Source organism: Biomphalaria glabrata, chromosome 17, assembly GCF_947242115.1.
Source record: "Biomphalaria glabrata chromosome 17, xgBioGlab47.1, whole genome shotgun sequence".
Taxonomy (NCBI): Eukaryota; Metazoa; Mollusca; class Gastropoda; family Planorbidae; genus Biomphalaria; species Biomphalaria glabrata.
This window is the reverse complement of record NC_074727.1, coordinates 4,900,739-4,928,109: the sequence shown is the minus strand read 5'-3', so window position 1 is coordinate 4,928,109 and position 27,371 is coordinate 4,900,739. Positions and strand designations below refer to the sequence as shown.

The 27,371-nt window shown below is 32.7% G+C and overlaps 1 protein-coding gene across 1 annotated transcript; it reads left to right on the top strand.

The window, feature by feature from the left end:
- The first annotated feature begins 1,584 nt into the window (after window positions 1–1,584).
- On the top strand, window positions 1,585–26,423 carry LOC106071126 (DNA mismatch repair protein Msh6-like). The gene is made up of 35 exons (XM_056016038.1): window positions 1,585–1,984; window positions 3,586–3,754; window positions 4,101–4,315; window positions 5,493–5,572; window positions 5,866–6,016; window positions 6,562–6,689; window positions 6,810–6,956; window positions 7,384–7,469; window positions 7,794–7,881; window positions 7,997–8,056; window positions 9,030–9,104; window positions 9,639–9,774; window positions 10,506–10,648; window positions 11,246–11,314; window positions 11,892–11,963; window positions 12,398–12,605; window positions 12,975–13,044; window positions 14,132–14,261; window positions 15,507–15,615; window positions 15,941–16,103; window positions 16,884–16,964; window positions 17,300–17,395; window positions 17,798–17,894; window positions 18,207–18,261; window positions 18,937–19,037; window positions 19,330–19,559; window positions 20,167–20,299; window positions 22,031–22,129; window positions 22,253–22,372; window positions 22,919–23,006; window positions 23,398–23,487; window positions 23,636–23,790; window positions 24,973–25,107; window positions 25,463–25,530; window positions 26,146–26,423. The coding sequence occupies exons 1-35, from the start codon at window positions 1,750–1,752 to the stop codon at window positions 26,210–26,212; spliced, it is 4,149 nt and encodes a 1,382-aa protein (XP_055872013.1). The 5' UTR covers window positions 1,585–1,749; the 3' UTR covers window positions 26,213–26,423.
- Window positions 26,424–27,371: the final 948 nt, after the last annotated feature.

Here is a 27,371-nt window from a genome sequence, read left to right as displayed (position 1 = left end):
TAGGCCTAGACTGATTTTTTGTTATGAGGGCTAATGTAATTCAGGTCTGGTTCCTTCGTCTAAGAAGCTATTTCCGAGTTATCTGAGGCTTTTGTCGAGTGTCCGTTGTTCGCCTCCAACCCTGATGTTCATGGTAAAGACCTGTTCTCTGTTGGTTATAGGCATAATAGTGAACAAATAGATGCTATCTTACTAGATTTTTCTAAGGCTTTTGACAAAGTTCACCACCATAGTTTGCTTAAAAAATTAAAATATTTTGGCATTAATGGTCCACTGCATCAGTGGATTAAAGATTTTCTGATAGGGAGAGAACAAACTGTAATAATAAATGGCTCTAAATCAACACTGATAACAGTAAACTCAGGTGTACCTCAAGGAACAGTCTTGGGTCCACTACTATTTTTAATTTACATAAATGATTTACCAAATTGCATTATACTTCAGGAACAAAAGTCAGATTATTTGCAGACGATTGCATAATATATAGAACAATAAAAACAACACAAAACACAGATATTTTACAAAGAGAATTAGATGAATTACAGAAATGGGAATCAAATTGGAGCATGTCTTTCCACCCAGAAAAATGTCAGTTGTTAAGAGTAACAAAAAAACTAAAACAAATTAATTCCACTTATCTTATTCATGGCAAACCAGTAACACAGACTAAAAACGCAAAATACCTAGGTGTTAGTGAGATTCATAACAAACGAATATTCACATTTGACTAGAGTAACACCTTTAGTAAAATCACTAAATTTAGAAAGCCTTCAGGACAGAAGGCTCAAAAGTAAAGTAGCAATCATACATAAAACACTGAACCATAATCTTCAAATACAAAAACAAAATTTAATAAAATACTCTGAAAGACACAAAGATAAAGGCACATTTCCTTGTCCCATATGCTAGAACAAATTTGTACAAATACTCCTTCTTCCCTAGTGCTATTAGAGCATGGAATGGGTTGCCTTAGCTAGCCAGGAAAACCAGTGATTTGGCTGAATGTAAGTCATTGGTTAATATGCATGACTAAATGCATGACGCGTAGGACGTAATCATCTTCTTTTTTGAAGTAACGTCTGTATTATATAAGATAAGATAAGATTTTTTTTTCTGCATTTAATTAGAATTCCATTTGCTGCGTCTTGTCTATGTGCATCACTAAGTGAGCTAGTGTAAGGATGCTATTAGTACTAAAATATGTAGGCCTACTACGGATACAGAAAGGATGACTCTTTTTTTTTTTCACAAAATATAGGGAAATATCATGTCATTCAACAACCCGAATAGACAACCTTGCTACAGTACTGCTGTGCATAGTAAAATAAATAGTTCGCCTTTTTTAAATAGCAATATTTTATTATATTATTAATGTATTTTTATCTTTCATAAAAAGACATCATATGCTCTATACATATAGAATATTAATCTAGATCTATCTAAATTTATTTTATTTATATCGAGGCCAAATATCTAGACTCGTTATGTGTCTATATGTAAACAAATTTGTCTGGGTTTGATATAATTATATTATTGCGCTATTTTTCGTAATTCTGACTGCATGACAATTACCGGAAAAAGCGCGCTAATGTAAGGTCCGTAACTCATGTCAACAAAACATGGAATCTAGACTACTGTACTAATGAAAGAATTTCAATTGTATTTTTTCTATTCATAGATCTCTAAATAAAGTCTAAATCTAGGTCTATTCTGTATCCAATTGATACATGTATATCTATTTTGTGTAAAATGTCAAAGACTCCCAAAGGAAAACAATCGAATACGCTTTTTGCATATTTTACTAAGACACCTAAACAGGAAAAGTCCAGCAGTGGTGATGGAAATGGTCATGGTTTGAATGGAGATGTGCTGTCTCCTCGTAGATCCCCGAATTCGGATAAGTCCAAGAAAAGTGGAAAAGAAACTCCTGAAGACAAATCTCACATTGTATCTAAGAACAGCACAATTAAGAAGGACAAATCTGGTGATTACGTCAATTACGATTTTTTTTTTCTATAAAACTATCAACTATAATTACTATAAATATAAATCAAGAGTTCTAGACCCTGGCTAATACTAGATGACTAGAATTAGATTATAATTAGACCTACTCGTCATCTGTCTAGACTTTGATTCATAATTCAAGGACTAGATATTAAAAGCATCAATGATTTTACAATGACAATGTCAACATTAATGACCTGTACTTGACTAAAAATTATCATGTCACGTCCTGTGCACTCCCAGGGGAGCATAGAGCAGCAATAACATCAACACCTCTCCACCAAAGTTGGTTCTGAGCAGCTTTCTTCATCTGCTCCCATGTCATTCCAGTAACCTCAGCTTCATTGAGGACTGACCTCTTCCAGGTTTGCTTGGGTATGCCCACTTTCCTTTCCTTGCAGCGGATTCCAATCAATTACCTGCCTTGCAACATTGGTAGCTGGTTTTCGCAGGGTGTGTCCTATCCAGCTCCACTTTCGCTTTGTGATGCTATGGACTTTTGTCTAGTTGTCTCCTAGAAATTGACAGTAATCTTTTCTGGTAACCTAATTCCTAATATCCAGCGTAGGCATCCGTGACTCTGCATGCTTTTGAACCGTATACAAGGAATGACTTAACGTTTGAATTATTGGTTTGTATCTTGTTATGTTGAGATTGTGCCTTAGAGCGCCAGATTACTTGAAAGGCAAACCTAGCTTTATTCATCTGAATTAGTATTTCTTATAGGGGTATTTGCCGGTCGTAAGGCTAGCAACCTCATATCACTAAACTATTGCTACAGAAAACACAAATACACCAAACCAATTAGAACTTCGTCAACATCATTAATATTAACCATAAATTAAGTATATATGGTGCCAGCCATTGATGATTGTTGCCAGAGTGTTCTGAATCATCTAGATCTAGATTCGAACCCTATTTTTTTTTTTAAATAATTAAAAAATATTTTTATAATATCTCTGGCAATGCTAATCAACTTTCTCATGTCAGATTGTTCAAATTTCTACTGGCTGTTGTTCACTGTTATGCTTAAGACTTTTACATGACATAATAAACAGATCTACTACAACACGTTAAAGCTTAACATGAGATGCAATGAGCTTGCCAATGCAGACATATTTGTAGTCAATGACAAAACAGCCACTACATACTCAAAGGACTTGACAGCTCCTATTCAAACTCGCCTGATTATAGCTCAGGCCATCTACATGCTTAGCTGTTCACAACCCATATAACAGTTCCTCATCACACATGACCAGTTGAAATGTATTGGCTGATCTCATACTCCTATTCACACAGCCAGTTCATTTATATTATAACAATATATAAATCCATTTATATAGCCATGCCACATGAGATTCCATAAATTTCTGATAATGTGTTGATATTTATGGAAAATATACATGTATATATTCTAGTTATTTCTAAAGCTTTTTACAATGAACTTGTAGTCAAACTACTGCTTCTGTATTGTGTTAGTACATATGTACACTGTATGACTGATTGTGACAATATATATTTTGCATCTTATTGATGATTAGATATATATATACCCTTACATATAATTACTTTATTTTGCAGCCATTTCATTATGGGATGTTGTCTGGGCTAAACTGGAAGGCTTCCCCTGGTGGCCAAGTTTGGTATGCAACCATCCAACTCAAAAGACACATTTTAAAGGAGGCAAAGTACCGCAAGTCCATGTCCAATTTTTTGATGATCCCCCATCAAGAGCCTGGATAAAAGAAAAGTTTGTCATTATTTATCATTTGAACTTTCAATCAAATATAATATTTGTTACATTGGTTGAACAGTTATTTGTATATTTGCAAATTCTCATAAATAGATTGAGACTTTAAGAAAATGTCTAGCATTGATGTAAAGCTATAATTATAACTGAATTAAACTATAATCTAATGTCTTACAAGTTGTCTGTCAAAAGTATAAAAAAATCCTTACTTTTTAGAAATCTCAATTCATAATTAAGAATTTCTTATTTTTATACTGATTTTTTTAGAAATATTTTCTTTCTTTCTAATATTTTTAAAATATTTCTTCCATTGTATCTTAATTGTCTGTGTAATTTGTCTCTCAAGAAACATTAAGCCTTTCCTTGGTACCAGTGATACTTCCTTTCAGAAAGGGGGACAATTCTATACACTCAATAATAAAATACAAAATGGAGCTAAAGAGGCAGACAAAGCACTATTATTGGAAGCTGACGAGAGGCTGAAACTTGTGGTGGAATTGCAACCTTCTAGTGAGGAGGAGGATGAGGAGGAGGAAGTTGAAGACAAAATGGATTTTGACCGTAAAGTTTCACGTTTCATTAGCAACTCTTGTTTTATTAGTGTATTGTTTATTACTAATTTTAGGTTCCCCTTTCAGACCTTGCAATCTGTGGGGCCAAATGATCTGTTTCAATGCTTATGGTTAACGAGGGTCTCATATTCCAGCACAGTGACCAACCCACTATACTTTCCCAAACTATGTCAGGTAGCCATTAGAGTTTTGTAGACTCAGGTGTGCCTTTAAAATCCCAAAGTTCAAAATCTTAGTCTTTACAGATTTTAAACTTGAGACCCTTCTATTTGGCATCAAGCACTTTACAACTCAGCCTCTATGCCCAGATTACTAAAATAATCAAAATGTATAACTTTGAACATTCTATATTTTTTCCCAGTAAACCCTAACGATCTGTTGCCTTTTTTTTTTAATGTTACGAATTATGCCTTTAAACCAGTTAAGAATTGGGTAGACTCATACTATTCTTTCTCGGGTTCGAATCGTGCTGAAGACTGGGATTTTAAATTTTGGTATCTTTGGGCACCTCTTAGTCCATCCAGATCTAATGGGTACCTGACGTTAGTTGGGAAAAAGTAAAGGCTGTTGGTCGTTGAGCTGGTCACATGACACCCTCGTTCACTGTGGGCCACAGAAACAGATGACCTTTACATCATCTGCCCTATAGATCACAAGGTCTGAAAGGGGAACTTTACTTACTTGATACTATTCTAGACTCCCAGAAACTAAATTAAGTCCTATTAAGATAGGAATTGAATCTCATTTTAAATGTACGCTTAATTTTTTCTTTAGATGTGACTGACTTTTAGAACTTAGAAGGGCACAAAACATGCAGCTGAAATAAAATATTTGGCTAATCGCATACATGATCCACTCACATACTTCAAACAATCATCCAGAAGAAGACTTAATTGGGGTCTCATCATTTTGTAAACAAAAACACAGGGTTCCATGACCAGTTTTATAACAATTATTAGCCTAATTATCTATTACTCAGATACATCTTTCTGTGACCACTCACAATGATCAACTACATTAATATTTGAATGCAATTATGGATAAGTAAACAAATACAACTGCATATGAAGAAAAAAAAAGAAAAGCTCTAACTCTATATAAAAAGAAATTATTAAATGGACAACCTCTAAGCTGGTTATTGAATCTCATATATATATTTTTTTTAGCTGATATCTTTGACGATGAAATGTCTGATGGTGAAAAGAAGGTGGTTAAAGAAAATAGTCATGCTGAAGACAAAGACAAGGTAAGACTATAAAATAGTGAGATTCGGCTGGTAAAGTTGAATATGGTTTTATTCTCTACATATTCTGGAAAGCTTAATCTAAGGTTCAAAGAGCTAATTATGTTCAAGCCTTTTTCAAGCCAAGTGAAAAATATTCTTTGATCTCATCGATTGGGGAATTCTGAGTTCAAACATATTGTTTGAATAAAAACAATTTAATGGCATAGTATTGGGATATTATTTAGTCCACGAATTTACAGGATGTGATATTTGTGTATATCTAGCTTGAACTAAAATTAAAATTTCTTTTCAAGGAGAACTCTGCGAAAAAACAATCCCCAGACAAAGAGTCAACTGACAACAGTGAGACTCTGACAAAGTCAAAGAGAAAAGCAGCAAAAGAAGCAGCCATTAAGAACAAGCGAAGAAAAATTGTCAACTCTTTAAGTTCTGATGAAGATGAAGGTATGTGCAGACTATGGTTAATCTATGGGTTATTGTACTTGTCTGATAAAACAAAAAGATTAAGTGGAATCTGTGCAAGTGCAAATAACCAAAGAATGTTGAAGGTTGCTATTCTATTTTTTAAGCAAGCAAAGTAGCAAACTAAGCCTCGATTTCAAAAAACATTTTGTCTAGAATTTTAATAATGACACTCTGGAGTCTAGCTAGCTCTGCTGTGGGGAAGAAAATAGTTGGTGAAAATATAACAAAATTCCCGGCACAATGTCCAAACGCCTTTACTTTCCCCAACTAAAGTCAGGTACCTATTAGAGTTGGATGGACTCACAGGCGCCCTAAAAATCCTGAAATTCAAAATCAGGTTTGGAAGCTAAGTGCTTAACCACTCAGCCACTATGCCCCATCCCTTGTGAATTATACAACTATTATTTTGAAAATTGATAAGTCTATGTAAACGGTAACAATAAATCAACTACATAAAAGTATGTTACTCTTCTTTACTATAATTTCATTAAGAAATTTTAAAAAGGACTCTTATTTGTTAACAGAGGATGAATTCAAGCCAGTAGGCTCATCTGATGAAGAAGAGGATGATGATGATGTCAGCACAGGAGAAGAGGAAGCAGAAGAGTCATCAATGGAGGAAGCCTCAGACCCAGAGTCTCCAGTGAAAGTGGTGAGATGGTTGTTTAAAAGAGAATGATATTAGCTGCAAATTTCTTTTTTCTTGTTATTTTATTAAGTATACAATGTGTTTTTTTTTTAATATGAAAATAGATTTTTATTTTTATACCAGTCTCGAAAGCGTAAGAACAATAGCACAAAAGCAACAAAAAGCAAAGCTAGGAAAGTCCTTGACCTCTCAGCTGCAACAGACAAAAAGACGAGCCCAACTATAAGTGAAAATACCAAATCTAAGTTGTCAATGTTCTCATCTGCAGAGGTTTGTTGTTGTTTGTTTTTTTTAAGATTATTTTTATAATTTTTTTGTGATGCTGAACCTGTAAACAATTTGCAAAAGCTTCCCTACATGAACTAATTGACTGCTAACAAGAGTGTCACATGTACTAATTGACTGCTGACTATAGTGTCACATGAATTAATTGACTGCTGACAATAGTGTCACATGAATTAATTGACTGTTTACAAGTGTGTCGCATAAACTAATGGACCTCATTCACCAATCGTAAAATAATGAAAATTACGTATCACGTGACAGCCTTTATGGATTGCTAAATTTGTATAGAAGAGACAGAGAACCACATGGAAAAATGTTGTTTGTTTACGATTGGTGAATGAGGTCCATTGACTGCTGACTGATTGTCTACATGCATAAATTTATATGTTATCCTCAAATTGTATTTATTTAGGCCAGTGCTGGAGATGATTCATCGCAAAGAGACGTGTCCAATTTTCCTCATCTTCACCTGGACTTCATGCAGCCCGATAAAATTAAGTAAGGAAATTTTTTCTGACATGAACATCTGTAAGGTCATTATCCTGTACATTGGAATATCATCATTGTCTTTCATACATTAAACTGTACTTGAGTTGATGGAAGCTGGAGCCAGCTCTCTTGCATTGAAACTAATAGTTTAATGCTCTAGTAGATGGTAGAAAGGATTAAATTTCTTTTTAATTTAATACTTATCTATACAGACTATTAAAAATAAAGGATATTCAATCATCTCTTTTTTATAAAAAATTATTGCTTCAAAATATATTTTTAGTTAGTGCTTTTGCTTTGATGCGCTTAAAAAATGTTTTATGATGTCCTCAGAGATGCAGACAAAAAGCTCAAATCAGATCCTGAATACAATCCAAAGACATTATATGTGCCAGAGTCTTTTCTTAACAAGCAAACACCAGTAAGTAAAAAAATGGGCATAGCCTCTAATTGAGTTATGAATTGAAAAAAAATGTTAAAAAGTTACATATATTTTTTTCTGTACTGGAACTTTTTTTTTTTTTTTTAATTTTCAGGCAATGCGACAGTGGTGGGAACTCAAAACTCATCATTTTGACACTGTGATCTTCTTCAAGGTAAGTTGACAGCAATATTTTAAATTCTTTTTACATCTTCAGCTGATCAGATGACACCCTAACTAATCATTGACTGCACAAGCTAATAATTTTGTTACTACAAATCTTTAATCGCTAGTTATAGTTAAAAAAACAAACATGTTCCAACATTATATGACCAGCCTCAAGGACCTCTCAGTTCTAAATGGGAGTTGACATATTTACTGCCCAATCTGTCACATTAATGTGATGTCTGTCTAACTAACCTGGTCACCTGATAAAACATATGCACCATTACATAACTTCTAAGTCTTTCCTGTTATTTATTACAAAGCTTATGTTAAGTCACTCCTTCTGTCTGTCTGGTAAAAAAAAAGTGAACATGTTTTTTTCTCCCATTTCCCATTCTCGGATCAAGTTAAAACTTTGTACAATTATTCATTGAACATGACAAGACATGAATCAGTGAAAAAAATTAACTTATTAGTTCATTAATTGTTGGTAATTAATTATTTTCTTTGATATCGAAATAAAGGGAGTAAATGCTACTTAATGAGAGATGGGGATGTATATATGGATTCAATTCCCTTATAACATTTTTTCTTCCACTTCCCATTCTTGGATCAAGTTTAAATTTTGCATAATTATTCATAGTCGATGATAATACACGAATCAATTGAAGAATTAACCATTAGTCCATCATTTAGTACTAATTAATTAATTTTGTTTTATATAGCAGAAAGGGAGCTAAACCCTGTAATTTTAAGATAAACGTCAGTATTTAGCAGTTCTTTTCCTCAGATAAGCTTTGTTTCTAAAGAGTCATTTTTTTTTCTATTGCTTTTTTTATATCTTTGAACTCATTGTGCCTGTAAAATAACTAACAGTTCATCTGTCTGGGTCTTGACTTGTGTGCAATATTATAAAAAACTTAGAAGACTTTGATCACAACCACATAATCTATTAGAACAAAAAATCCTGGCTTTTTCCTCAGGTTGGCAAGTTCTATGAGTTGTACCATATGGACGCAGTGACAGGAGTCAATGAACTTGGTCTTATTTATATGAAGGTTTGTTCCACATGGTTCAACTTTTACGTTTAATAGCAAACCAGAAGTGTAGTTACTGTGAATGTAATCTTATAAATTACAGATGATACTTTAAAAGAGAAAATAGTTATGTCCTACACAGTTCATGTGTCAATTTAGTCATGCATGCTAATCAATGACTTAAACTCTGCTAAGTCATTGGTTTTCCTGGCTGATTCAGGCAACCCATTCCATTATCTAAAGGCATTAGGAAAGAAGGATCACTAGCATATGAAATAAGAAATGTGTCTTGAGTATTTCATTATAATTTTTTGTTTGTTTGTAAATTATGGTTTTATGTGTTATTGCTGCTTTACATTTTATGAAAAGAATATATAGATAATAATTTATCCATATCACATGTCTGAAAAATAGTTTCTTCACATTAAAAAAAAAACTGTTCATAGGCTAATAAGGCTAATTATAATTTCACTGTTGTGAACTTGTGCTGCTGCCTTGACTTAAAGCGTGGAGGCCTTTTTTTTTTTTTAACAAATGTTTTTCTCTCCACCTCAGGGTGAATGGGCTCACTCTGGTTTCCCAGAAATAGCTTACAATCGTTATGCTGATGCCTTGATACAGAAAGGTTACAAAGTTGCTAGGGTTGAGCAGACGGAGACTCCGGAGATGATGTCAGAACGATGCAAAACAAGTGAGATTTTTTTTTATTACTGTAACATCTACTTAAGCGTTTAGTTTTATTTTTAGCCCTCAACTTTTTTTAGCGCAACTTTGCATGAAAAAAAGAAGAAACACATTCAGCACTTTTACTAGAAAACAAAGAGTTTTTTCCTTATAAATGACATTTTTAGTGTTGGCTTAATGATCAGGTCAAGCTGTAATTTAAATCAGATTCCTTTTTCTTTTTCCAACCACTGTTTTTAGTGAACAGCATTTTAAATGATCTTTTGATAACAAAATGTCATGATCTTTCAGGTTTTAAGTATTGGATAAGACTTATGACTTCTCATAAATTTCATGATATTGGATATTATTTTTTTTTTTAAATTAAGGGATTTTCGGTGAAGCAAGAGAAATAGTAAAAAAAATGTTATGTTTACTTAGCTAGTCATTATACAGTTCCTATTTAATGTTGTCAATGGTATTAGGCTAGTTTGGATTTGATGTCATTGCTTACAAACCAGCACTTTTACTTACCATAGGGTTGCTGCTTGGTTGTGGGGTATGTGCTCTGGACTGCCATCCCCTGCCATTCAGCAAAGAGGCTTGGACTAGGATGTAATAATTCTAAGGAACATCTAAAACTGTAAAAAAAAATGGTTAACATAGAAGAAGAATGTAGTTGGCGCTTTCAGCACTAAATGATCAATATTGTCAGTCGTCGTCAATGAACAAATTTTTTAAAACTTTTTTTGTTGCCAGTGGGAAGAGCAGCTTCCAAGTTTGACAAAGTTGTGAAAAGGGAAATTTGTCAAGTCAGCACCCAAGGTACCAAAACTTACAACTATTTAGATGGCGACACTGGGGATGCCACTAGCAAGTACATTCTTGCTGTTTGTGAGAAAGTAAGTAGTGAAGTTTTTGCTAGAAGCTTCTATTATCTATGGAGGCTGTCGATAAAAATTGAGCAGCTGACAAATTTACCAAAAGAAAAATTGAATCATTGGTAATTCTGTAGGCAAGAAAACCTCATTTTTAGTCCCTAAAGGAATGGGCATCTTGATGAGTTTATTGTTGCATTCATTTTTATATTAGCTTTTATCATGTCTCCTTAAATTCCAAAGAGATGTCTTGTGCTTTGAAGAATGGAAAATAATCTTAATCAATCAAGTATAGATTTTTTATTGAAGATAGATATTATTTTAGCTCGACAGCCACCAACTTCTAAAAAATAAAACATTTCTTTGCCATTCAGTCATTCCTTTATTAAACAAGATGCATTTGGAGATGTGTCTCACATTAAATTTTTTTTTTTTAAATTTCGTTTCTACACCATCTCATTTATTTTTTCTTAAATATTTATTTGTTTCATATTAAGCTTAATTATTTGAAGAAGCTCAGCATTGTTTTTAGTTTTGAGTTTCTTTTTTTTAATGTTCGTAATTAAAATTTGAGCTAACTGGTTGTCAGAGGATACATTTTTTTTTAAATTTTATTTGCAGACAGAAAACAAAGAAGGTACCAGCTCATACGGAGTTTGTTTTATTGACACATTTATTGGAACCTTTCATGTATGTTATAGAGTTTGATTGGAAATATGCTTTTTAAAATTTTTTTTTAATGATAATCTTTTAACTATTAACTTAGAGATTTAAAGTATTTAGAAGTATATTTGTTTTTCTACTCTTTTGGATCAATACTTATTTTGATTATTAAAAGACTAATTGCTTTAAATTTTTACAAAACTTATATCAATTCACTCTGTCTGTGTATCTGTCTGGCCAAAAGTTCGCACATGTTATTTCTCCGACTCCCAGTCTCAGATCAAGCTGAAATTTTGCCCAATTATTTCTTTTTCAAAAGAATCCTAAAAAAAAAATAACCAATTAGTTAATGAACTATTGGTAATAAATTGCTTTGTTTTCAAGGGGAAGAAATAGTACTTGACTGAAGTGGTGGTATAACCTGAATTAGTCCCCTTTATAGATTGTTGTCTGAGGCTTATTATAAATTTAATTACATGACTGATCCAAACCAATTGATACACTCAATATAAGATTTGTTGTTTTTTTTTTAAGTATTTTTTTTAAAGTATTTTTCTTGTTAGGTTTCCAAATCAGGAATCATTTTTTTGTTACTGTATTGCAGCTCGGGCAGTTTACTGATGACCGCCATTTGTCCCGGATGCGTACATTACTAGCACACTATACTCCCACTCAGGTAAACTTATTGTATGTATAAGATTAGAACTTTTTGTCTTGCCTGAATTTGTAATTGAAAGGACTGATTATTTATTGTATTGAGTAAGGCCTGAACTAGTATAGCAAGATTTGGATGCCTTATCTAGATAATTAATTCTGAAGTAAAGTGAACATTTTTTGGTCATTTTTTTCGTCAGTTTTATTAGGACTGATTATTCATTGTAATGAATAAAGCCTGAACTAATATATTCACATTTGGATGCCTTATCTAGATAAGTTAATTAATTCTTTCTCTCCGTAATTATTTACTACATTCTGGTGGAATCAACGCTGGTATCGTCAGTCAGGAGAGAAAGAGTTAACTCTGAAGTAAAGTGAATTTTTTTTTGTCATTTTTTTTCGTCAGTATAATTATCTAATTTGCTAATGTTTACATTTTGTGTGTTCTTGCAGGTTCTCTATGAGAGGGGTAGAATCTCAGCGCAGACACTGCAACTATTTAATGCCAATCTTACAAGTGCACTGAAAGAGCCGTTGTCACCAGGCAAGGAGTTTTGGGAGAGCAGTAAAACCTTAAAAACATTGGCAGAAGAAGATTACTTCCAAGTGGACGGTGGAGATGTGATACTGCCAGATGTCATTAAAAACATGGTCTCAGAGAGTAAGAGTTGCTGTCTTTTATTCACATTTGCTTAACCTATTCATAAACACCATTTTCCCACTGCAAGGTAATTGATTTAACTGCTTGAGGAAAACTGATAGAAGCACTTTGTCTGAAAATGTATGATTTATTTTTAAACACATGTGAATGTAAAAGTCTTGAATCAACTGAAAAAACTTGTGCTCATTCTTAAAGGAAATCATTTATTTTTGTATTTCTTATTGCCAAGCTAGAAATATTATTAAATCTTCCATGTAAATAGTGCAATGTTATGCTCTTTGATATTAAGTGCTATGTTTTTTTTTATTGCTTTTATTTTATTTTACTTTATTGTTGTAATTAACACCAGCAACATATTTTTGTGTCTAGATGATGCTTTAGGGCTTACTGCATCAGAATCTAGTGACCTGGCTTTGAGGTCTCTTGGAGCTATCATTTGGTAAGTCTAAAGCTGTCTTTGTATTCTTCAGAATAAATTTCAAATTCAGTGTAGAAGATCAGAAACAGTAGGATTGCGTGTGAATTAAATTATTTTTTTAATCAACACTTCAGATGTAAGCATGACAAAACTTGAGATATCATTTCAGAGTCAAGTGTTCTCCCCAAATACATGTAAAAGGCTATACATGTCCCACAAAATCAAAAGGTGCTTTCATTTCACTTTATTTCACTTTGCCCTGTCAGATTTTTCATAAAATTTGACAGCGAAAGAGAACAATTAGAGACTTTAAAAATGTTTGATTTGTTTTTTTAAATGCAAGATTTGAATTAATCATGCGAAATAATTCCATATTTTTAATTATGAGTATTGCCATCATAAGATATATATAACTATACAAAATACTATCGATTCTCCAGAAAGAACGAAGAGATTCGGTTATGCAAATAGTCACAGCACATCAAGGACCAACGTCAAGGGACAGTTGAGATGAGATCAATTCTCCTCTTCCATTAATATAATAATAATAATAATAATTTTATTTATAAAGCGCTGTTAACAAACAAAATGTAGGCTCAAGGCGCTGTAACAACATTACAAACAAAAACACTAGAGCTAAAATGACAGTTAATCTAAAAAAAAGTTTTAAACAGATAGGTCTTAATGTTCTTCTTAAAAGTGGTGTAGCATGTTGTCTGTCTGAGATCAATGGGGAGTGAGTTCCAAACCTTTGGTCCGTGAACTGAAAAAGCACGCAGACCGTAGCTTTTGAGGGAGAAACGTGGCACTACTAAAAGCGTTGAGTCCATTGAGCATTGAACATAATATATATTATGTTTTGTAAAATGTTTTATTATTAGGAGGAATTGGCAGGTGAACATTATATTCTGTGTAACGCTACTCAAACATTAGCCCACATTCTGTTAGCTCTTTAGTGAACATCCCGAGGCTTCCTTTAGCCTTTTTATTTTTCTATCTCGAAGTGTCCATGTTATAACAATCTTTGCCCATTTGAAGATAAAAAGAAATACAAAATACTTGCTTGTGTTGTACCATTCTGAGGTTTACTTTCTTTATCCTGCCCTAGGTACCTGCAATACTGTCTCCTGGATCAAGAGCTTTTATCCATGAGAAAGTTTGAGGAATACAAACCGAAAGACAACTGTGACGCCCCTACGAACAAGCGCAGCTCATTTGACCCCAAACTTAGACATATGGTAAGATGAGAGTTACTTTGCACTTATTATGCTCAAAACATTCTATTTTTCTAGTTTCCGCTTTCTCCTTACTATTAAATAAGATGTTTTTGGAGTAATCGCTGCTGGACAAAATTGTTCTGTGGTTTTGTTTTCTTTGAATATTCTGGAGAACAAAATGTATATTAGTGTGTTATAGTTTTACAAAAACAAAATTTAATACTTTGGTGACATTGACTTGACTTAGTCCTTTGAACCCAGTGGTGTATAGCCATCAGACTCTGTTCTGGGCCATTCCCCTCAGCTGGGTCCATCCCCAACCTGCTGTCTTTGCCTCTGGATCTACTGATCTTCTCCATGTTGGTGACAGTAATTCTGATAATTTTTGTTTTATGTTCTCATCAGATTATAAACTTTGGTTTATTGATTCTAGTCATGTAGGTCATTTCGGCTATTTATGAACCTACTCGCTGGCTTTGTCATGCACTATCACTGTTGTTACCTTTTCTTCCATTTATAATTTATCATCATTTCATCATATTTAATGAATATGTTTGAAATCTTAAAATGTAATCTGGTCTCAGTTTCATACAAACTCCATCCTGCTGCTGCTCTCTAGATACTTTATGATGGTTTTGTTTCTGTTTTTATTACGTCTGGATGTTTCATGATTTAAAAAAAACAACACCTTTTAGCTGAAAAAGGATTGTAGATGTGAAACCTTTTGAGTCTTGATAACATTTCACTACCTAACTAGTCTCATCAAGAAATAACATGTCAGTAAGAAAATTTCTTTTTCTAAAGCAGTGTATCCCAACTTGCCTGGTTGTGCAGTTTGTGTGCTGTACTGTTGGACTTATCGATGGTCCCGGGTTCAAACCCTGCCCGCTCCCATCCCCTGTCGTTCTGCGGGAGGTTTGGACTAGGAAGTAAATTATCTTCTACTCTGAGGGAACATCCGAAACATGTAAAACATTTTACAAAACAAACATTTTGTTTATCTTGGTGGAACACTTCCCACATTCTGAGTATTTAACAGAACCAAACATTTTTGTTATTTTTTAGAATGATTAATTCTCGTGGTGGCTTACTAGTTAAATTAATACAATTTTTCAAGTAGTTTGTGGAACACCTATTCAGGCCTCGCTGAACACAGTTTGAGAAACACTGTTCTAAGGGATGTTTCTGAGCAGTGTTAAATCATTGTCATTGTATTATGCTGTAGTTGTGAGATAACTTGACCAAATAGTAAACAAACACTTCCAGGTACTTGATGGGGTCACCATGGCTAACTTAGATGTCGTCTGGAACTCAACCACACAATCTCTTCAAGGAACTCTGCTGGAAAGGTTGAACACTTGCTGCACAGCATTTGGTGAGGGACTGTCATGTCGTGGACTATTAAAACACAATCTTTTTTTTAAGTTAAAAGTGCTAAAACCTAATGGTGAATAAATTACTCCCTTAATGTACTTTCATATCCAAATCAATGTAAACACAATTTCTGAAACATATTTTATTATAGAGATATAAACCAAGCTTCTAAACTAGGGTTTGGTAAACTTTTCTTTTTTTTTTTTTTCTGCTTGTCTAGTTGGAGTATAAAACTACATAATTTTTTTTTCAAAAACTGGTATAATTACTCTTGACTTGGAATTTGTTTATTTGTAATTTTGTTTTCTCTGCTAACTAACATACAGGCAAAAGATTGTTTCACCAATGGCTTTGTGCACCATTGTGTCAGCCATCAGCCATTTGTGATCGATTAGATGCTGTGGATGATCTCATTCAGTTACCGGGGGTTGTTGAAGAGTGTGTGACCTTGATGAAAAAATTGCCAGACTTGGAGAGATTGCTTAGCAGGTTATTCTTTTTTTATAACTTTGAATGAATTTTAAAATTATTTGCTTGGTTGTTGTCATCTTGCTATCTTGATTGCAGTCCCCTCATTAATTTGATCATTTGGTATGTACAGCTGTATTATCTGATGATGTTTAGGCATGCTGCTGCTTCACCACATGGATGCCACAAAATTATTTTGAAATGATTATTTTTACCAAATAAATTTTTTAGATTTAAAAAAAAATGAATACTTAAAAAAAACTAAACTTAGCAATGATGCTGAAAGTTAAAAACAAATTTGGGCCCTAATGCTGACTGCTGCCCAGCATTAGCTCAAACAGTCGCTTATAATTTTATGTACTTTTACTTGACTTTTTTTTTTCTGTATTACTTTCATCGGAGGCGTGGTGGCTGAGTGATAAAGTGCTTGGCTTTTGAACCGAGGATCCTGGGCTCAAATCCTGGTGAAGACTGCGCTTTTTAATTTTGTGATTTTTAGGGAGCCTTTGATTCCACCAGCTCTAATGGGGACCTGATTTAACTTGAGGACAAGACAGTCATTGTGCTGGCCACATGACACACTTGTTAACTGTGGGCTACAGAAACAGATTACCTTTACATCATCTGCCCTATAGATGGCAAGGTCTGAAAGTGGAACTTAACTTTTTTTTTTCTGTATTAATTTCATGGATATTAGAAACACTTGGAAATAGAGCTGAGTCAAAGACATGACATTTAAATCCTAACCTATGTATGTTATCACCTTCTTGTATGTTGAAGATTATAACCAACTATTTGCAGGATACATTCTTTGGGGTCTGCTGGGAAAAGCAAAAATCACCCAGATGGTCGGGCAATATTTTATGAGGAAGTCACTTACAGGTACTATTACATACACTTTTATTGCTCCAAGTCAAGAAAATTGCTTTGTTTCTTCATTACATATTTATTCTTAAACAAATTCACAAAATTAAAACCTATTAAAATTTAGGTGTTTCAATCTGATTTTTTTTATCATCTTTGAAACTTAGAAGATTTTCAGGCTTTATGTGACTCAGATTTATCATCAAAGCTTGCTAATGTTTTCAATTGTAATTAATAGTTTTATTCATTGAGTTAAAAATAAAAAAGGTATTACATTTGTAAAGTTTTACGAGTATGAATCATTGCTCTTCACGAAGTATAACTGAAATAATTGTATTTCTTTGTGTTTTCAGTAAGCGAAAAATTGAAGATTTCTTGACCACTATTGAAGGTTTTAGACTTGGAACAAAAATTGTTGAAAAATTCAGCCCATCAATCGCTACTTTAAAGTATGTTGTTACATTAAAAATGTATATTTTTCTGAATCCTTAATAATCTTACATTAAAGGCTATTTATTTAGAAAATCAGTTTGATCAATCTGGATTTACTGAATTCTTTAATAGTCTTTCTCATTCAGCAATCACAAATTCAGTACACCAAAATTAAAACATATAGTCTTAATAATATAAGGATTTAACGCGTTTTTCTTAGTTACCTATACAGAGGATCTATAGTTTTTAGTAAAGTTTATGCTAAAGAAATGGCAGGAGTAGATTGTTAATTGAATTAACTGACAGCTACTTAAACTTTTTTTTAACATATTGTCATTAATTATTTTGAGTGTACAAGCTACCATGTCCTATAAGTACCCTTGTAATTCTAATATATTAGCATACAATTTGGTCATCAGGTCCAAGCTCCTTACAAAGACAGTCAGCGTCTCATCTACAGGATCACAAAGCGGAGCTCATTTCCCAGACATCACAGATGACTTGAACTTTTTTGATGTAAATATTTTGATAACAAAACTGTTGTTTGTTGGTGCTTTGTTATGACATGAAATATGAACTTAGGTCTGCATGTGCCTGGCACTTGGCATGGACACATGATCTTTTTATATAAATCTAATTACTGCATGAAATTTATGACATTGAGTAAAAAAAACTTATTACTGGCTGCCTATTGTATCTTTCTAATATATTCACTCTTAATATCAAATGACTTATTTTGTTGGTATTATTGTTTTAAGATTTCACCTTAAATATTTTCATATATACATGTGCATTTACGTATATTCTATTTTTTTTCTCTCTCTTAAGACTGCTTTTGACCATAAAAAGGCCAAGAAAGATGGTGTCATTGTACCAAGTAAAGGTAACATATTTTATTCAGGAATTATTAAACTTCATAATTTTAATCAATTTAAAATAATTTTGGATTATACACAATGGAATAAACAAAATCTGGAATCTGAAAATTTGAACTTTGCCAATAAGAAAATTTGAGTGTGGCCATTGCATTCCAATGTTGCAGGACTTTTTTTTTTCATGCTTTTCTAAGTGCAAACTTTTAATGAACTTTCTGTGCTAGACTGGGTAGAAACATGAACTGGGTGAGTTCTTTCTGATGTTGGTTCCATCTTTTCTTGTGCTGCACACACTAAATGAGGAAGCACAAATTGACAATGTTCAAGAATTCAACACCCAGTACTAACTGTTTTCTTATGCATTTATATATATATGTATATATATATATATATATATATATATATATATATATATATATATATATATATATATATATATATATATATATATATATATATATATTTTGTAACTCCATTTCTAGTTTTTGTGCCTTCTTTGGCAGTGTCTTTATATTTTTGTCCAACCAGCCAGAATAATTGTTTCTTGAGTATTAACTTACATAATAGTAGAAACAATAGAAGTGGAATGTTTAAACTTCCAGAACAGACCAAAATTAATGTGAATGTCAGAGATCTTTCTAGATCATTCTGTGTAACCATTTTAAAATTTTGTATCTGTCCAGGAGTTGATGCTGATTATGATCAAGCGCTAGATGACATTAAGTCTATAGAAAAAGAGCTGGGTGACTTTTTGGAGGCCCAGAAGAAAGTTTTAAACTGTAGGGTATGAACTGTTTCTTTGTTTGATTACTTCAAGTTTCTTAATCTGTCAAAGAGATAGTGTATAGGTTTATTAAAAAGAGATAGTATATAAGTTTATAAAAGTTGCATAGTCTGTCAAAAGATAATGAATAAGTTTATAAAAGTTTCATAGTCTGTCAAAAGATAATGAATAAGTTTATAAAAATTTCATAGTCTGTCAAAAAATAGTGTATAAGTTTAAAAAAAATGTCAAAGTCTGTCAAAAGATAGTGTATTAGTTTCAATCTCATCATAGGTATTTTTTAAAATTTCAGTCTCTAGCATATTGGGGTACAGCCAAAAACAGATTTCAAATAGAAGTGCCAGAATCTGCTTGGAAAAATATCCCAAACTCATATGAATTGATTTCTTCTAAAAAAGGAGCCAAGCGTTTCCGCACTTCTCAGATCAATGACCTTTTTAGACAGTTGATGGATGCGGAGGAAAGGAAAGATGCCTGCTTGAAAGACATCATGCGCAGAATATTTCACAGCTTTGATGAAAGGTTTCCTGTGTTTTATTATTTTTCATTCATTGTTTAAGTTTCTCCTCTGGACCTAAATGTCCATTAGAGCAGGTGAAATAGCCTCATTGTTACTTTGTTTCATAGATGTTTAAGTTTCTCCTCTGGACCTAAATGTCCGTTAGAGCAGGTGAAATAACCTCATTGTTACTTGGTTTCATAGATGTTTAAGTTTCTCCTCTGGACCTAAATGTATGGCAGGGGATGGCTGCAGGCTCAACGTTTTAAACTCTGAACCATCATGGTAACAGTCTGAAGCAAATATCGCCAAGCAGATTCTCCAATAGAGGTCACTTGAGGCTATCTCCAATTTATTTTTAATTTCAGAATAAGTATCTGATCTTTATCAAGACATGAACAGTTAGATTCAGTTGCTTAACTTTCTACCCATCATGTTAGGGATTTTAATATAGTTTATGGGACTTTGAACATTTCTGATCGTGTTGCCCAATTCAAATGAAGCCAATGAGGTCTAGTGGTTAGACAGCCTAATTTTCTAGAGCCTGCCAATCAAATCTCTTACTTCCATGTAATAAATGTTTGGTTCAAGTCCTACTTTGTAGTTATGGATTTTATTTTTTTATTTCAGACACAAGAAATGGATAGCTGTTGTTGAATGCTTATCAGTCTTGGATGTTCTTATAGCTCTAAGTAATTACAGCCGAGCAGGGGAGGGAGATATGTGTAGACCTGAATTTGTTTTACTTGATGAGGACACTAAGGTAATTTTTCTCCCCTTTTATCTGCTACAGTTTTTTTACAATACCTCTATTCAAGTCAGAACTTCATGGAACCTGGATCCAGGAACTTGGACAACTGATCTCAAAAACGGTTCTAACAATTTTCCTAGAAATTTAACAGTTGATATAACTTAGTAAATTTAAAGTTGCTAAAATTTTATTGAAGTTTATAAGCATTGCTTCTATTTTTATGTAAATCTAATATAGATTACATCTAGATTCTAGATCTAGAAGTAGATCTAGACTAGATCTTAAAGAGTTCTAAATCAGAACTTAAGTTCTAGTGTTAGATCTAGATGTCCATATAATAAGCATGCCAATAAATAATCACGCAAATATACCTTCCTCGCTGGCCGAATCAGAAAGTGCATATTTTTTTTTTGCATCTGACAGTGTCATGGGTTCGATATCCAAATTGAACCAAAAAATATTTACATTATATTTAAAGTTAAATAATGGAGGTATTGTCTTTTTAAAAATGTAAAAAATGTTTTTCTTGTTTTGAACATAAGCTATAGTTCTTTATTGGAACTACTTGACTTCATATTCCATGAACTCGTATCATTATTAGTTTCATTTGAGAAATAATTTCTTAGAGCTACAGTAAGGACAAATATATCTGCATCTCTTTCATATTTGTGCATTTTTTTTTAAAATAGTTTATATCAACTCACTCTGTCTGCCTGTATGATAAAAAGTTTGTACATCAAACCCAATCTCAGATTACGCTGAAATTTTGCACAATTATTTCTTTTACCTGAAGAATCAATAACAAAAAAAACAACAACCAATTACTTCAATATCTATTAGTAATTAATTATTTTATTTGGTATCTTGAACAAGGGAAAGAAATCAAACTTGACAGATTTGGCTTTGTAAGTTGAATTAGTCCCCTTGAGGAATCTTAAGCCCTGAGTGAACATTTTTTTTTATTCATTTAAAAAACAATAATTTAAACAGTCACCTAGATACCCCCTTCTTCCCTCCCCCCTTCACAACTGGTCCAGACAAGTGATAGGATCATAGCGCATTCAGAAACAAAAACAATTGTTAAAAATATTTCCATCACACAGGTCTAGGTCAGTCATACATATAATTAGATGATTCATCCAAACTGATGCAGTTACACTTAATATAAGCTTTGTTTTTAAAAAGTATTTTAAAAAAATGTTTTTCTTGTTTTATGGATCTCATTATAATTGTGTGGGGTCTATATTCCTTATTCTTGAACTGCTTTTGTATAGTGCAACTTTCATGCTTATAGCATGCTCATAGCACTATGGTCTAATCTCTTTGTGGGAGAAGGTTTCTGAGACGCTTCTTGGCACTCAGCAAACACAACTCAGCTCGAGTTGGGATTCAAACTCTAGCCCCTTTGATAGGTAGCAAAGACTTAGTCTTAGTTTCTCTATCTATCTATTACTGGATTAACCCATTAGCCAGAACCAAATAAAAACTTCATTGGATTCAGTTTAAAAGTTTCCATTAAAAAGACATTCAGCAGACATTAGTTTCACTGGCTTTGGTTCTAACGAATTGCAAAAGTCACATATGTTTACTCAGAGTAAAGTAAAAGCATCCCCCCCCCCCCTCCAATTGTAAGCATGTTGTGGCCATAAGTTGAGAAATGCAGATCCATAACATGCATGATTACCTTCATAAATAATTAGTAAAAAATAATAATAAATATTTCTATTCTTTTATTATACATAGCCAATGTTAGAAATACGAGACGGGCGTCATCCGTGTGTGTCAAGAACATTTGAAGGTGGTGACTTTATCCCTAATGATACAGTTATCGGAGCAAAAGATGTAAGCAATAGAATGCCATCTAAATGCTATAATAATGGTGCACATGCAATAGTTGTCTTACAGATCAACACTACACTAACAGCATACAATGTCATTAAAATTTGAAATTTTGAACTTGTTTAGGAGACTGATGAAGACAGTGATTACTCAGAAAGTCAAGTTGTACTGGTAACAGGACCCAACATGGGGGGCAAGTCAACATTGATGCGCCAGGTCGGACTTATTATAATAATGGCCCAAATGGTAAGCTTTCTTTAGAGCTGGACACCTTTTTTTTTTTTTTACATAAGATTTACCATTTAAAAAACAAAGATTTATTTTGAAACATTTTTGATTTCTCATAAAACTTTGTATGTTTCGATAGACATGAGCAACTTGATTTGTAAGTTTCATTAGGAATGTTTGTCTGAAGTAATTAAAGGAGAACCAAATTATCTTTTTTTTGTTTTGATAGACATAAAAGTTTCCATCAAATACAAATCACTTTACCCTCAACTAAGTCATGTCAGCAATTACAGTGGAATCCAGTTAACTGGACCACATAGGGATACTGTTATTTTGGTCCTAATAACTGGCTGGTCTGATTAGCCGGATTAGCTTATAATTGAAATTTCCATAAATACACACTTTTCTACTGTTGTCAAACTAGTTACATTTTTCTAAGTTTTAAGGTATATAGCTTGAAATATCTAATTATCATGTACATTTAAAAGTGCTGGAACTTTAAGAACAAAGAAAGAAAATTTTGATCTGAAAGCTATTGATATATGCTGGGTTTTTTTTTTGTAGGGATGTTATGTTCCAGCATCAAAATGTCGTCTGACTCCAGTTGATAGAATATTTACTAGACTTGGAGCTAGTGACAGAATCATGGCAGGTGAGTGAGACCTATTTTTTTTTATTTTGTTTTTTTATATGCTTTCTATTTTTACAGATTAGAGTCTTTTTTTTTCACATTTCTTTGTTTGATTCTAGTTCATTTTTTTTTCTGATGAAATCTTTAAAGAACTGGTACAGGCTAGCTTTAAAAAAAATATTTTTGTTTCATTTATATTTGTATGTTCTTGTTTTCGTTATGCTACACTGGTATTTTAGTTGAATTCTGATATTGGTTGTCTTTTGACTTTCCTTTTTATATCTATATATTTTTAAATCTATATCTTTTAAAATCTATATCTTATATATCCTATATCTTATATATCCTATATCTTATATGGTATATTTTTATTATTTTATCGTTGAACTACATTAATATTTAAATACCTCAGGGGAGAGCACCTTCTATGTAGAGTTGAGTGAGACGTCTGCCATACTGAGACAAGCTACTCAACACTCTTTAGTATTAATGGATGAGCTGGGTACGTTTTATTTCTTTAAAAAAAAAAAAATTTAATTCCAAATAGTATTGAAATGTATTTTGTTTTCTTAAAAAAATTAATAAATTAGTAAAAAATCTCTAAAAAAATCTGTAATCTAATGTTTGCCTTCTTTGTGTTCTAATAACAGGAAGAGGTACTGCCACCTATGACGGTACAGCGATAGCCAGTGCTGTTGTCAAGGAGCTTTCAGAGGTCATCAAGTGTCGGTCTCTGTTTTCCACTCATTATCATTCCCTCGTGGAACATTTCAAACACGACTCGAATGTCAGGCTGGGACACATGGTGAATACTTTTGTTTTCTCTGTGCTTGTCTTTTTTTTTTTGTTTCATAAAAATGGATAATGGTGCTTACATTAATTTAGAGGATATTCCAGTGATATTGCTAAACAGAGAAGGCTAAGAGAGAAACAACATAGAAAGTAATTAAGAAAATGGAATTGGCTTGGAGGTTAGTTAAAATAAACTGTTCATAGACTTGGAAACTAACTTTTTTTCAAGCCGTAAAGAATTTCTTACCAAGCCAGAAAGAAAACATTGTTACCAACATAGAATTCTTTTGTCGAGTGAAGGATTTGGGATATTCTTGAGTCCACTCAGATACAAATGGTACCTTACAACTGGTTGTAAAAATGCTTTAGGATTTTTATGCAGGTCCTTCATTAGCCATTGTCCACAGCAACTGGTAGTGTCTTCTTTCATCTTAATAAACATTTAATCTTCAAGAAAAAGTAAATATTAAAGACATAGGGCCTGTACTCAAGGTAGCTTTCTGTAAATAAAAAAGTTTTGGTTTTAACATTTTTTGAAAAATATTCTGCTTCACCTGTCCCAAATTTTGTTTTACTTGAAGCACAAGTAAACTGCCAATCACCATCCATCTCTGTTTCCAAACAAACTTAGTGTCTCATCCAGTTAAAAGATTGTCTTTGCTACATATTATCTTCATTGTATCATGCATATTATCTTCATTGTATCATAACGCTTAAAAGGTTTGTGACATGGTCATAACAAACGAGTTAAATCGTTGCTATCTTGTAGACTAGTATGGCCTCTTGGCTATGTGGTATGCTCATGGGACTGTCATAAACATGGTCCTGAGATCAAACCCTGCCCACTGCCATCCCCCTGGGGCTAGAACATAATAATCTTCATTTCTGAGGGAACATATGAAACTTATAATCTAAACATAAATATCACTGTCCAAATGAAATACACTCAGCTTCCAAGTATCAGAAGAATAAAACAAAAGCAAAGAACTTCATTAGTCTTATAAGTTAATATTTTGAAGGCAGGTGAAGAAGCCCAAAATAAAACTTCCCTAGCAGACAATGGCATCGTCTCCATTAGATGTGGAAAAATATGTAGGTTGCAGCAGGGTTTGCATAGTCATGTGAAGCACTGCGCTCATCCTTAATCTTAAGGAATCAAAAACATTGACATTATTATTATTATTTTGTATTGCAGGCTTGCATGGTTGAGAATGAGAATGATGAAGACCCTTCCCAAGAGACCATTACCTTTCTGTACAAATTTGTCAGAGGAGCATGTCCTAAAAGTTATGGTTTCAACGCTGCACGTTTGGCCAGTATTCCTGAAGAGGTATGACATTATCAAGCACACTGCTTTAAAATGAATATGACCGAAGAGGACACTATCTAGACAAATGAATAACAAATTGTTTATATTTATGTTTAGTTGTTTCAAACATATTTTCTTTCCTCTGTAATAAAAGTATTTCTTTTTAAGAATGATATTCTCTACAAAAAATTTATTTCCAATTACTAAATGTTGGATTGGAAATTAAAATTTACATTCTTGTGAGTTAAATATTTTTTAAAAAAAGGAGCTGTTTTTTTTTAAAATAAAATGAGTATTAATGCTGTGCTTTTAAGAAATATTTTTTCACTTCTCTAGATAATCAAGTGTGTAACTTTTTTTGCATGTATATCTTTAGGTTATCAAATGTGCCATCCAAAAGTCAAAGAAGTTTGAGAGCTCAGTTGAAAGTAATAAAATGTTCAGGTAGGAGCTTATCATAAAGACATGTGAATTACAGACTTTCTATAAAAAAAAAAGGAAATTTTTTTTATCTACGTTGTTTTATTCTAATACCCTAACTTCAATTGTTTTTCTGTGTTCCTGGTAGTAAATTATATTTCTAGTTGTTCCCATGCAGACCTATTACATAAATGGCTCATTGATCTCAGTTGTCTTTTTGGGAAAAATGTGTAGGCACTCCAAGAAAACATATATGAGAAATAACAATTTAAAGCTAATGAAATGTTACCATCCGATTTGTTATCATTACTTTTTTTTTCCCCTTACCAACTTTCTATGAAAATATTCCTAACCAATCACAAAAACTCATGAGCCTTTTACATTAATTCACTTCTGCCACTAAATAAAATTCAATTTTGCTGTCATCACAAATTAGCTAATAATTTACTATTATCTATAGTTTAGGCAAGAGTATGAATCTGTAAAATATTATTTTGCACAAATAAGCCATATTTTTTGTGTCAAGGTGAATTTGTTGCCTGAATGAACTGAAAAGTTTATATTTTTAAATTTTCTCCTTTATTTTTCATAGCTCATAGTTGCTTAGCCAATTCATTAAACTTTTTAATTTATTTCCAGAACTGTTTGGAAAACTACCTCATCCAGCGATCTGTTGACCCTCATGAAAACTGTATCACTCAACTAGTTGTGTTTTTTTTTGGTTGGGTTACTTTGTTCTTGTAAATTGATCATTCATTCAATCATTCATATTTTTCTATAAATGAGATGTATATAAATACACAATATATTCTGGATCACCACAAATGTAATAATAGAACCACAATTGATAACTTTGGTTATCTGAAGAAAATGATTATAGTTTTAAATGACTAATAATAAATTTAGTTTTCTAATGACTTTGTTGTTTCCTCTGTTAAGTACTATTGTTCAGTATTTGATTACTTATTAAAACATCCTAGCTGGCAATGGTTTTGTCTACATTACAACGTGGAAATATATGCAGGTTGCAACTGGGTTTGGTTGGTCATATGAAACACTGCTCTCATTCTTAATCTTCAAACTTGAAGACTTTGCCATTATTATAATTATTAGGACCTAAATCTCTATTTGTCATTCAATATATATATAAAACTATTTAAACCTTATTCTTTTTCTCCATGCTTACTAGTAAAATTAAATGTCCTTATTGAGAGAGTATTGTCATATGATGTTCTTAAGCATTTTGATAGGTAGTTCTAAAAAGACAGACTTAACTGTGGCTAAATCTGATTTGATACTGGTATTCTTGCGGTCTGTAATATTCTGTTTTCACACTGAGACCAAAAGAAAATCCACTGCTGAGGACAGACCACCGGCGGACAATGGTTATGCTTGTTTTGGATGTGGCAAAATATGTATGTCACAGCTGGGGCAGCGTAGCCACGGGAAATATTGCATTCCTCGTTAATCTTCAGACTCGAAGAAAAGACTTATTATTATTATTAGTTCACAGCTTGTTAAATGTTGCTGGAAGAATTACAAACAAAATGCTTTTTAACAGAAAGATAGAACATGCTTTCTCTGGGCCTCTATAACTCAAGAAAACAGAGGCAAATACTGAAAGACTAAAAAAACACAATTGGTGAAATCAGTAAAATCAAGCACTACAGCTACTAAAGTAACATTGATACATAAACAAAATCCTAACTTACAAAGACACCCTTATAAGACACTAGCAATGAATTGTATTGTCCAATATGCCTACAACTTTTTCAATATACCATTCAAGCATGCAACAGCTTGCATTTATCGGCTTGGAAAACCAAATACTTAACAGAGTTTAAATATCTAATTAGCATAACTGA